This window comes from Odontesthes bonariensis, chromosome 24, assembly GCF_027942865.1.
Source record: "Odontesthes bonariensis isolate fOdoBon6 chromosome 24, fOdoBon6.hap1, whole genome shotgun sequence".
NCBI lineage: Eukaryota > Metazoa > Chordata > Actinopteri > Atheriniformes > Atherinopsidae > Odontesthes > Odontesthes bonariensis.
In genome coordinates this window covers 16,451,131-16,464,594 of record NC_134529.1, presented here as the reverse complement: position 1 = coordinate 16,464,594, position 13,464 = coordinate 16,451,131, and the positions used below count along the sequence as shown (strand labels likewise).

General features: G+C 42.0%; 1 protein-coding gene across 3 annotated transcripts in view; it reads left to right on the top strand.

Moving 5' to 3' along the window:
- Nucleotides 1-13,464, top strand: part of nbas (NBAS subunit of NRZ tethering complex) — a 190,374-nt gene that overhangs the window by 109,955 nt on the left and 66,955 nt on the right. For all 3 annotated transcript variants that reach the window (XM_075458548.1, XM_075458549.1, XM_075458547.1), the window contains exons 43-44: nt 135-245; nt 10,540-10,790. In XM_075458548.1, coding sequence (XP_075314663.1) covers nt 135-245; nt 10,540-10,790 — 362 coding nt within the window. The remainder of the gene's footprint in view (nt 1-134; nt 246-10,539; nt 10,791-13,464) is intronic.

Genomic DNA, 13,464 nt, shown 5'->3' with positions numbered 1-13,464 from the left:
GTTAGAAATACTTGGTCTTGCAGTGGATTAGTGCTGTAGTTTAGGAGCGCTTGTTCATATGAGTTGGAGTGAATGTCCTCTCTGCTTTGACAGAATGAAATGTGATGATTCTCTTCCTTCCTGCTTGTGTTCAGGACACTGGATGATGGTGTGTACAGAATCGCCCTTTCTCTAGCGAAGCGCTACAGTGTTCCTCTGTGGGAGGTCTACATGACTCACCTCGAGTTCCTCTTCACAGATAGCGGGTACAGCATGTTCACACACTTACTGCATACAGAGAAAATACCATTCTATTATCTAATTTACATCTCTTTTGTTATCTCCTCAGTTTGAAATATCCTGTCTTTGTGTTCCTGCAACACATTTTTGTTTTGATTTTTTATATATATATATATATATATATATATATATATATATATATATAAAAAAAAAAAAATCCCGTATTCATTCACTTCAGGTCTTGTAATTTTTTTGCAGGCTCAGATATCCCTCCTGTATTTGCATTTTTTTTAAAAAACAGAGTATTTAACGAGCACCGCTGCCATCTTTAAATGCCCCAGAGTAAATGAAGCATGTTGTAAATGTGTGTGTGTTTGCGTATAGGAGAGCAAGAGGATGTGAATGTGTCGGACTATTTTCATTATTTATTTGCTCTCTGACTTCATAGCTAGAATATCTGACTAGCTCTGCACCTTTCCTTGTTTTAATAGAATGCCTTTTCAGCAGAGTTGAGGGGTGTGTGTATGTGTGTGTGTTTGCAGGCACACGTGTGCATCTGTGATAAATATCCCCTGTCCCATTCTGATATAAGGAAATGGTTTATAGACTCCACTTAACGATAAATTACAACCTATACCTTTCACAAACCCTCGCCCAGCTACTTTTTGCGAGTGTGTGTGTGTGTTGTGTTCCCTCCAAAATCTTGAGATCATGACAAATGTGTGAAGGATATTCATACTATAATCTGGACTAGAAGCGTCTGCAATATGCGTATTGATTTAACGGATGGATGGACTCAGGAAATGATATAAATAGAGCAGAAGGGGGAATTTAAAGGGAAAAGACGTATATACAGACAGAAGCACGGGTGCGAAATGGAATTTTGACTTTTATTGATCCCTGCAGGCAAATAAATCCTTTGCATTTCACTCAAGTGACTTGTTTAGTACCAGCAGCCAGTTAGAGTCCAACTCTGAGGCAAGACTTTGCGTTAACCCCGTCACTTCCAGTGTAACGCCAGCCTGTTGTCTACAGGATTAGCAGTTAGTCTGTGTTTATGTTAGTCATGAAATTTACGAATTTGTCTATTTAATTCATACACAGAATGTGCTGTTGTTATTGCAGTCCTGAGCCCCTCTCACACATGCTCTGGTTTCCATTTATTTAGTTACAGCTGAACGTTTTGGTGTCTTGTGGGAATAACCCACAAGTGCTTTTGTGTAACATTTTGGGATTTAGTAATGCATACGGATCATTTTAAACATGCCACAAGTGTGGACTGCTGCTGCACCATTAACGGACAGACACTCACATCAGCAGTGGGTTAATATGACATATACGCAGCTGTTCAGAGGAATCTGACAGGTTGCATTATTAAATAAATAACAGCACTGTTCAAACTGTCTTCTGTCACAGTTTTATATCCTGTAATTAGCTGCAGCACAGAGTCGTTTTGTGCTCGGTGTCTGAGCCGAATAGAGAAACGAGAGAAAATGATGGCACTGTAGCTGAAGCTCCTGCTCTCTGTCTGGATGGAAGCTGATGAAAATATCAATATATTGTCACTTTCTCTTTGTTTTTCACGATGTTCTTTGTTCATTAGCTTCATATGAGTTCTTATGGCAAAATGACATCGTGTGAGAGATGCGTAATTCTTAAAAAGGACTTAGAGAGTGTGTAGCGCAGCTTCTCTTCAAACTGACAGCAGCGGTGCCTGGAGATGGTGTCCTCGTGAAGTAAACATCCCAATCCTGTTTTCCCCGAGTTTATAACAGCTGTGCTGCTACTGTAGAGCAATTAAACCCTAACCAGTGTAACACTGACTGCTCATCAAGCGCTTTCTCCATTTTTCTCTTGCATTTGACAAGGTGGCTTTTTTTTTTTTCTCTTCTTCTTCCATAGAGTGGAAAATCATGCTTTTAACCACCCCCCAACGGGGAGCAGGTTGTCAGGTCTAGCCTGGGGCCAACCTAATGCATACCCTGTTTTATTGTCTGGTTTAATCAAAAATGTAATCAGAATCCACAAATAAGTCATCGTGCTGTTTTAAATAAAACATGAAACTCACTGTTGAGACCATAGACTGATTTGGAAAATGTCCTCTTGACATCACAAATTAAAACAAAAAAGGGTGATTTTTCCCATTGACCTTTGTACAGTCAGATCACCTCCTGGCTTTTATAATGCATGTTTAAGGTTCTTTGACATGGTCTGTGGATAAATGGCACCACTTCTTTTCAATGCCACTTCACATACAGGCAGTGGTGTCAAAAGTACACACATTTGTTACTTAAGTAGAAGTATAGATACTGCAGTTTAAAAACACTCTGGTAAAAATTGAAGTATCAACTTGACCTCTTTACTCAAGTAAAAGTGAAAAAGCATGTGCTCCAAAACCTACTTAAAGTATAAAAGTATAAAGTAACCTTCAAATAAAATTTTATTTTTTTTTAAAAACCCACACAAAAAGGTAGATGCCACTATATGAATTGCAAGCTTAATTTTAAAACTGATTAGTTCTACATCTGGGTCTTGGATGTGCAGAGTTTGTATTGCATTTTCCACGAGTCATTTTTGCACCCGACTATTTAGAAAAATAGTCCATTGGGGTTTACCCCGGTAGACGAGAGGGTAGCCTCCCTCCGCCTTAGGGTGGGGGGACGGGTCCTGACTGTTGTTTGTGCTTATGCGCCGAACAGCAGTTCAGAGTACCCACCCTTTTTGGAGTCCCTGGAGGAGGCACTGGAGAGTGCTCCTCCGGGAGACTCCCTCGTCTTGCTGGGGGACTTCAATGCTCACGTGGGCAATGACAGTGAGACCTGGAGGGGCGTGATTGGGAGGAACGCCCCCCCCCGATCTGAATCAGAGTGGTGTTTTGTTATTGGACTTCTGTGCTCGTCACGGACTGTCCATAACGAACACCATGTTCAGGCATAAGGGTGTCCATAAATGCACTTGGCACCAGGACACCCTAGGCCGCAGCTCGATGATCGACTTTGTGGTCGTATCGTCGGACTTGCGGCCGTATGTCCTGGACACTCGGGTGAAGAGAGGGGCGGAGCTGTCAACTGATCACCACCTGGTGGTGAGTTGGCTCCGCTGGTGGGGGAGGAAGCCGGTCAGACCTGGCAGGCCCAAACGTATTGTGAGGGTCTGTTGGGAACGGCTGGCGGAATCCCCTGTAAGGAGGAGTTTCCACTCCCACCTCCGGCAGAGCTTCAGCCATGTCCTGGGGAGGTGGGGGACATTGAGCCCGAATGGGCCATGTTCCGTGCCTCCATTGTTGAGGCGGCCGACCGGAGCTGTGGCCGTAAGGTGGTCGGTGCCTGTCGTGGCGGCAACCCCCGAACCCGCTGGTGGACCCCAGTGGTGAGGGAAGCCGTCAAGCTGAAGAAGGAGTCCTATCGGGCCTTTTTGGCCAGTGGGACTCTGGAAGCAGCTGATGGGTACCGACAGGCCAAGCGGAACGCGGCCTCGGCGGTTGCTGAGGCAAAAACTCGGGCTTGGGGGGAGTTCGGGGAGGCCATGGAGAACGACTTCCGGATGGCCTCAAAGAGATTCTGGTCCACCATCCAGCGGCTCGGGGGGGGAAGCGGTGCACCGTCAACACCGTGTATGGTGAGGGCGGGGCTCTGCTGACCTCAACTAGGGACGTCGTGAGTCGGTGGGGGGAATACTTCGAGGGCCTCCTCAATCCTCAGACAGACATGTCGCTTGGATTCGAGAGGGTTAAATTGAAATCAATTCAATCAATTTATTCCTTATGTTGTGACAATAATGGCAAGGAGTAACAAACATGAAAATGCTTAGTGGAGATTGTGAGTGACGAGAATTTATTGGTCATGTTTTAGAAAGGAAGAAACAGGATGGTTGTTTGGTTGAGAAATATTGCCACAAGCATTGTAGGCAGAGGAGATGAGGGAGTGCAGATAGATGGAGGGAGAGGAAATGGGTGATCGAGGCAGTGTATCCCTGAGACGGTGCCATTAACATAAAACAAACACTTGAGAAGAATCAATGCACTGCTTAACACTGCCACCATCAGCTGCTCACTTGATGTACACAAGGGCTCTTTAGAGACACAAATTTCAGCCACTTCTATTGACATTTTAATGATGGCTATTAAACAATCTGAATGACTTGTTCAAAAACGACAAAAAAAAAAAGCGTTGAAGTGTTACTAATTAATTGCCTCCTAATCAAGTTTAGCCCTGCTGGGTTTTTAACGTCATTCCCCAGCTCACACATCAGATTTATGCCGTGAAACTTTGTTTCGGTCTCATGTGATCCAAAACTATTTAAAAACACCGGTTTAAATGTGGGGCTGCTTCAGAAGAACTGAGAACGATCTTACTTAATGCATAAACATTAAGGTAGATTCCTACAAAATATGAAATTGTTTTTCACACAGCATTACTGATATAACCTTGCCTTGTTTGACAGGTCTGCGTATTAATATTCAGTTTTTACCTGTGGTGAGTATTGGCTGACCTCTTGTACAGCTTTTCCTTGAAGTGATGAGAAATGCGTAGTATTTCGGGGCACCTTCCCTTCTGACTAACCTCAAGCCAAAATACATTTTGCCTTTGAACCTAATGTTGAATCATCGGAGACCGAGAGGACACCTTTAAATTCTGCCCCAACTCTTTTTCAGTGGCACACCTCGTGACCTTATCTGGCAAATAAAAGTACACATTCTAATTTATTACAACTGGCTGTGTAACACCGTACAGTCATGTTCATGTCTAAAGGTGCGATGTGATAAGACAGCCAGGTGATTTGAAATTCTCTGCTCCGAGCTGATATTATTTTTATGATTCCTGCAACGCTGGCGTGCAAACGCAGGCAGTGAAGACCCCTCCAGTAAGCTATGCTAATCCCTTTTATAGAATCCACCTTATTTGAACTTAACATTTACTCAAGTCTGTCACAGCAGGCTGATGCCACTTTGACCATGTAGCATACAAATTTAATCAGCACAGACATAAGATTACAAACTGCATTCCCTCCTGTGTTGGTGAAGGCACTTCACCTTTATTTTTCGCTTCAGAATCTTGCAGTCATTGGAAATGCACATGAAATTTTGGAGCTGATGCAGAACATACTCGTTAAAATTTGCAAAATTGGACGTTGGCTTCAGTGGAGAGCTGTGCTCTCTAGGTGCATATGCAGTTTAGTTGGAAACAAGAGTTGTTTGCAAAATATTGAGTAAGTTATTCATTATTGAAATATGAAATGGCATTGTGACTGTTAGCTGATGTCCAGATGTCACTTTAAAATTATGCTATTTCCTGTGTCATTCTTTTGTGGACTCGCAGCATGTAGTTATGACATAAATAAAGTGTATGCAGTGTTTCTAACGACTTTAGTTATTTGGCTTTAATGTCAAAGCATATTGACAGCATTTAGTAGGAATGTGGCTCATGGCTTTTGACCAGCAGACAGGTTAGCTAATGAGCATTCTGTTCTGAGCTGCAGTTATTTTTCTGTTGATTCTACTGTTTGGGAGTTTTTGACGGACACGGTGCATGGTTCCAGCCTGGAGCGTGGCTGAAGGCAGTCGTGGAGGAAGAAAAAGAGGGAGACAACCCTTTCCTGGACAACAAAGAGCAACTGCTCGTTTAGTCATGGTTAATAGAAATCCTCCTAGTGTTTCTTAATTGTAGTTTTCTTTAAATACACAAAAGATTCTATGACTGTATTTAATTATAAACGCTGAATGAAATCACTGTGAAATTTTGGATTTCAAATGGCATGCATTGTGTTTTCATGGTTTACAGTTATGAAAAGAATACACCCTCTTTAAACCGTACAATTTTAGATATCAGGACATGATTTTAAAAATCATCAGGGGCCTCATGTACAAAGACTTGCGTGGATTTCCTACTGAAACATGGCGTACGCTCAAACCCAAATGACATCCAACGTCGGATGTATGAATCTGCGCACGCATCAATCCAAGCACATTTCGTTTGTACATCCCAATCAACGTGGAATTGAGCGCACATGTCGGAGCACCCGACTCCTCCCTGTCCACGCCCCTACTTAAATTTGCAAATCATATTTAAATGAGCCCTGCACCTGCGATTCCCCTCGCTGCACGATCAGAAAATAAAGAAAAAAGAATGAATAAGACGGGAAAAAATGAGAACTTTACGGAAAGCGAGATATCGGTGCTACTTTCTAAAGTGGAGGCCAGCAAAAATGTGTTCTTTGGAACGCTGTCCTCCAGCAAACACAAGAAGAGTGGGTGGGAGAGCGTGTGCGAGGCTGTTAATGCTGTGGGGTCAGAGAAGCGCACTTAAGCAGAGGTGAAGAAGAAGTGGTCCGACATTAAGGTGGATGTGAAGAGGAGACTGGCTGCCCACCGCTGCAGTGTGGCCAAAACAGGTGGGGGGCTGTTTGAACAGAGAGTCGGCGCAACTATGGGTGACACTGCTCTTTGCTCACAGAGACGATCAGGGGCTTGTTAGAAAGATCTTAAGCTGAAGTTTAACCAGCAAAAAACAGCAAGAAACTAACTTTAACCACCGACTATGATGCTGTGAAGACGGGATAGAAACTGGGGGCGCACATACTCAATGCGCGTCACGGGGAATAATATTAGGACAATTACACGTATAAAGTTAATCACCAAGAAGCCAACCATCACTCACAGTGCCACCTTGTACTGTTCCCAACGATGCTGTTTCTCAGAATGTATGAATCGTGCGTTGAACCAGGGCACCTCGCCACAACGTTGGTTAATTGCATTTACGCATCACATATGATCTGTACATCGATCGAATGAAAATGTTTCCTGTCAACATACAAATTCATCATGTGATGGCGCTTTTATAGCAATGTGTGCGCAGTCGATAGCCCCGATTACAAAACCGGCTCTCGCTTCAAATTGAGCTTTAATGTTGGCTTTGATATACCTGGCTGAGATGCGGCTAATTCTGTCCCACACGGCTGGCATGGCTCGGCTCAGAGTAGACTGGCACAGTCCCAATCGGTTGGCCAGCTCCCTCTGGAATGCCCCGGTTGGAACACCAGTGTGCACATCACCTGTGAGCACAGGCAGCGCATGGCTCCTCGCTGTGTTGCGCTCCAACGCCGGCCGCAGCTCTTGCACCACTTTGTGCTACTTTTATATCCGCTCATGTAATTGCAGACACATGGGTGTGTTAATTGTTTATCAGTATTAATTGTCCATGTATCTCAAATGTGCACATCACTGTCTGAGGACTAATTGTTTTCACATTTATTTATTATAATAGTTTCCCAACATCACCTTAGGTGTCGCCAAAGAATCAACAGCTGTAGAAAAGTGCGTACGCCAGCCCTGAAGTTGACGTGAGGCACCGCACATTTCCACGGTCATTTCACTCTTGATACATCTGATCGTTGACGTGAAAAGGTGCGTACGCCACTATTTTGTGGGTACGCACGCTTTGTACATGAGGTCCCTGGTCCTTACCAGGTCTTAAAAACAGTGAAATATTAACCTCAGGTGAGCAACAACATATGACTTTTAGTGCCACATCATTATTATTACAACAAAAACAATGTGCACCCTCATTGCTTCTATGGTAATTAAGAGGGTAAGTAGAAGCAATGTGCTGTAAATCACTCTGGGAAGAGTTAAAGGGCCATTTCCTTTTTTTCCCCCCTTTTGAGTCCATCTTTTTACATTGAGATATTATTTTCAAGTGGAAAACATTCAAGACAGCTGACAGTCCTCCCAGGAGTGGATGTCCAGGGAAGTTCAGTTAAGATCGGATTGTTTGATGCTCAGAGAAAACTAAAAGAAATACCAAAGTATTCTAGAATCAGATGTGAAGCCATTTGTGTGACAGCTGAAGCTTGACTGAAATCAGGTCGTGCGACAATATAATGTCCTTCAAAAAGTGGTTCCTTCAAGTTGTTGCTGCTACTGAATGTTTAGCAACATTACACAAAGTATTCTCAGTTTTTGAATTTTTGACTGTAAACAAGAGTTACCTGAGTGAGTGCTATATTTTATGGTACTTTCTCAAGAACCATGTTGTTGTGTTTGCAGATGCTCTGTGTAGACTTGGTTCTGTTTCATATTGTGTCTGTGAGAGTCTGTGAGAAGGAGAAACAGATTGCCTGATTTTAATACACACACACAAAAAGGAAAAGTCAGTAATATCTTGAAAAGATTATGTTGATGTACCATCGGCCTATACAAAACTCTTCTGTACGCAGCCAGTCTATCAACCCCCTGCTGGGCTGAATATTTTAAACAAATTAGCAACGAGGATATAAAAAAAATAAGATGCAGCTTGCATCGATTCTAACAGTGATGTGCTGGATAATCGTCCCTGCTCTGCCAAAATCTTCCTAATTCTTCCAAATCTTCCAGTTTAATCCTGGCTGTCTGACTGCCTCTTCGATTGAATATGCCTCGTAAATTAAGAATTTTAGCGAGCTGTTTTTATTTGTCGTGTCATCCATCGCGTCGACACAGAATTTGTTGATGTGGGACAGGATGAGCAACGAGAGGGAAAAGCACAGATATTAAACCAGATTAAATTGGTTCCTTGCTTTGGCTGGCCTTTGAAGCAAAGAAGAGAAGATTGTATTGACAAGCTTGTGATATTACGGCTGCACGGACACAACAAAGATGGATTGGGAATTCTATTGTGCTCTCAAAGAGCCAGCACTAAGGGAACAGCATTACCCACTGCCGTGCCAACGTGCAACAGACTAGTAATTAAGCTATCGGGGAGAAATGTGCTCGCCAAAGTGCTGAAAGCCAGAAAAAAAGAGAAGACCTACTCACAACTTGAGCAAAAAGGGGTATTTTTTATTCACATGAAGGAAGTGAGGGACAGATAGCACATTGGAAAGAAGGGCCTGGCATTAAAAGCGGGCTTTGTTTAACAGTAATCTGTATTTCTGCCTGGGTGCTGTTGCAAAGCTTGCGATACACTTCTGACAGTCTCGCCATGACGACTTATTTCTTTTGATATTGTTCTCCTCCCTTCTGCTCTCAGTCACTTTGATGTTTCGCTAGTTATCCATATTAGCTCCAAACTTTGATCGGTTGTGTGTGTTTGTGTGACAGAGAGCGCGCTTATGAAAAACATATGTAAAATTGAGAGTCTTTGTATTAGATGTTTGGTTGAATCCCACCTTATTAGACCACCTGTTGTGAGGATGATTAGTGTTATTTACATCATCAAGCTTATTGTTGGCTGTGGCGCTGCTGCTGCTTTTTATTTTATTATTGTTATATATTTTTTTTTGTTCACTTGCAAAAGCCTCCCAGCCAGCTGTGATGGAGAGCCCAAGATCTGATGTTGTCCCGTTCAGACAGATCAACCTTATTTCCCTCTCACAAACACACATGCAGGCAGCCACAGATTGCTCACAGCCCCTCCGTGAATACTAGCCGTAAGCGCCACTTTGTCTTTTTAATCTTCGCATTTCTGCTTTTTTGGATTTTTTTTTTTCTTTAAATTCTTTTCTCCTTTCTCTCTGCTGTTGTACCAGTGTTTTTTTTCCCCTTCACATTTGCTGCCAGTCTGTAGGCCACCTCCTGCTTTTGGCTATTAGACTATTTTGTTCGGCAAAGCGTGCACAAGTCATGTACAACTTGAAGGACTCACTCTGCAGGTTTTCACAAAAAAAACGTGCAACTGTCTGAACTCAGTATTTTGCTTCCTCAGATCCATGGCTTAATATCCGGCCTCTCTCCTTCTTTTCTTTTGTCTTTGTCTCCTCCCTGTTTTCCTTTTTTTCATATCAAAGCCAATCAAATTCTTGGATGTATTCTCGGTAGTAACCTATGGAATCCCCATCTTTTTTTCCCCTCTTCAGGGGCTGCATCTTTGGAGATAAGCCCACATTGCTGTGCTGTTTTTTTCACTGCTGTTTTCAGAAATGACTTTGCAGCAAAACAGTCTTCAGTGATGGTTCTTCTCCTTTGATTTGTTGTTGATGAAATGGGAGCTTTGTTCAGTATTGCTGTTTTAGTTTTTCTTATCTTTTTCAGACATGATGGCTACTGCTGCTCATGTGGAAAGACTCTTGTCTTAATTTGCTTTGTTTTTTTTCTGAACAAACTGCTGGTTCTGATTCCAGAAACTTCAGACGTTGACATCTTGTCTACCAGTGGATGTTTTTGTAGAGAAAGCAACTCGCAAATCAGGTTTTAACATCAGCTCATGTAAAAAAAACAAAAAAAAAACTCAGAACTTTTAAGCGGCTGGATTATTGGTTTACTGAATTATTATCCTCGTGGCATCATGTACTTATATTCTCTTTTCCCTCTTGCTTTCTTTGTCCTCTTTTCTTTTCTGATTTTAGTCTCTCCACCAAAGATATTGAAATCCGGAGTGACTCCCTCGGCCTCTTTGTGACTTTGAAATGTGACCCAGAGGGCTTTTACAGCCACATGACCAAATATGTTCTTCCCACTGTGGAAGGAAGGGACCTGTGCCGCCTGCTCTACTACTACACCTTACTGGATGCTGCAGGGTGTGAACCTTACATCACCACCGCCATCAAACCAGACTCCCACGTCAAACTTCTAAAGAAGCTTCGAGCTGTTGCCAATGGTGAGGTGTTTGCCATTTTATTTATTTATTTTATTCTAGAAGTGGGGGATGTACTGCAGAACACTAGATGGATTATTTTTTGTGACAAAAATGTGACTCTGTGAACTAGAAGCTGCAGCTAGATCTAAAATACATTATTTCCATGACTATTTTTGCTTAAAAACTATACTTAATTCTCTTTATTTGCTAAAAAGATGAGGATTCTGTGTGAAATCTAGAGGGATGTTTTTTTAGATGAAAATACACTGATTAAGGACAAAAAGGGCACAGTTTAGAAAAGTCAAAGTAATGCACAATGACAGTAGAAACTGAAAAATTGGCCTTTTTCTGGGGAGTAACCGTTCAGATTCAAAGGTTTAATGTTCTTCTGTTATAGGCGGAACATCAGCCTCTGGTATTAAATGTCAAGAAATTAAGTCCAAAGTTTAAGACTTGAACATAATCCCTCATGACATGACTGATGACTCGCGTACAGCTGCTAACTTTCCTTCTGCCCAGCAGATAACCTTTAACTCGGTGATCATCATTTAGGATCTTAAAAAAACACAACAACACAGTGTCTTAGTAAGAGTAAAATCAGTAATATTTCCCTCTGAGGAACAGATAAAGCATGCCAGATGATATCTCTATAATTCCAAAATGACACACAATATCTTGTATCTCATCTTGTTCTTTGATCTTATTCTGTTCCTATTTTATTTTTCCCCCATCAACTTGTGTAAGAAAACTGAATGGAGGAGGGGTTGAAAACTCCAAACATTTGTCTGTAAATGATAAGGACACCCGTCCCCTGAATTAATAGTCAGTTTACCTGACGCCCTAAGCGCTTTCGTGACATCTTGACAAACATGCCACCAGTTCAGCACTCCGGCTGGAGTGCTCAAACTTTGTTGTGTGCGGGTGATGTTGTCACTTCTTGGGAAAGTTCAGTAAAGGTCAGTCGGGTGTCAGCTGTGTTTTCACGCCTCGCTTCATCCTTCTGCTCCTGTTAGCGCCACAGCTTGGACCAGTGACACGTGTTTGCACAGATCATACACACACCTTTAAGAGATCTGCATCAAGACTTAGATGCCATTGTACATAAATGACCAAAATGCACACTTTTTTTAGTGAAGTGAACTTTCACTTTCAAATGAAAGACGCATAGCAATATTTAGCTGCCATTGCTAGTGAAATGCTGTGTAATGTACAGAATGCATGTATAAGGGTTCAAACATCTTCTATTCACATCTTTCAAAGAAAGTGGTGAGACAACTGGCTGGCCAACCTCCTCTCTCTTTTTTTGTGAGTTTATCAACACTGGTCCCCACCTTCACCTTATTCACGCTGTCTCACAAAATTGCATCTGTTAAAGCAGGGGTGTCAAACTGGTCCATGAAAGGGCCGTGTTGCTGCAGGTTTTTGTTCCAACCCTGCAGCAGCACAGCTGACTTGTTTCATTCAATCAACTGAACTGTCTGCACTGAAGGTCTTAACCAGTTCAGTTGATTGAAGGAAACAAGTCAGCTGTGCTGCTGCAGGGTTGTAACAAAAACCTGCACCCACGCGTCCCTTTCATGGACCAGTTTGACACCCCTGTTTTAAAGGGAGGCTTAGATGGATCATAAATTTGCATTTTGATTTTCTTGAAACAAAATTAAATCGAGGTGCATGCTTTTCCTGCTTAAAAAAGACGCACGTCCGAAGTTAATGATCCATGTAGGACTAGAACATATGGTGCATTTGATGGAAAATGCACCATTTCTGATCTCTGACTAAGAAAAAAAGGCTTCTTGCACAGTAACGACAGAAGGTCTCTTGTTATTCTTAATCTAATGAAATGTTGCATCTTTTAGCTCCTTCTTCCTGAGTTACTACCGCGACTGTTAATGAGTATTTTTCATAGACTGGCAACAGAGCAAATCCAGAGAAAGCCCTTTTATTTTCTTTCACTTTATGCACTTAATGTTCTTTTGAGGTCTGAGAATTGTTATTTTTATTTTGCAGCATTGAGCTTATTTACCACAGTGATATAAATGTAACTTGGAAAAAATGTCAAATCAGAGCATTTTAATACAACACAATTTGGCTACTTATCTTACAAATTTGTTACCGCTTCTAGTGATAGAAGTTTGTTTTCCACGAGACAAATGCATGTGTTTTGCAAAGATGCTGTTATCTTGTGTTATGTTAGCTGCTCTCATGATATCAATTCAAGGCAGGGACAGTGCTGCTAATGTTGCCTTGGATGTGCTAATTATGACTGGCTGATGGTCGCACCAGTGCACCATCTGGTAAAGAGGCTTTAAAAAGACAAAAATAAAGCTTATACGTTAGTAACCAAGTGCTGCTTCTTATCATTTCTGAGATTTTCTATGACATGCCGAAGTGGTAACAGTCTGGAGCCCTGAACCCTAAAATATTTTTAAAAAACTGAGCATCTCATGCATGTCCATAACTCAAAGCCGTACCTTGTGCCAGCAGGGCAGCTATGATTAGATATGCTCTGTTCTGGGAAGGGATTTACTAATCGATCAGCTGCACATCTGCTACAACATGAACTCAAACAGAGGCATCATTCAGTACACATGCACACCCACTAAATCACATTATTTTATATATATATATATATATATATATGTGTACTTGTACATGAGCCGACTTTGTGATATTAACATAATCTTTTTCTCACTCG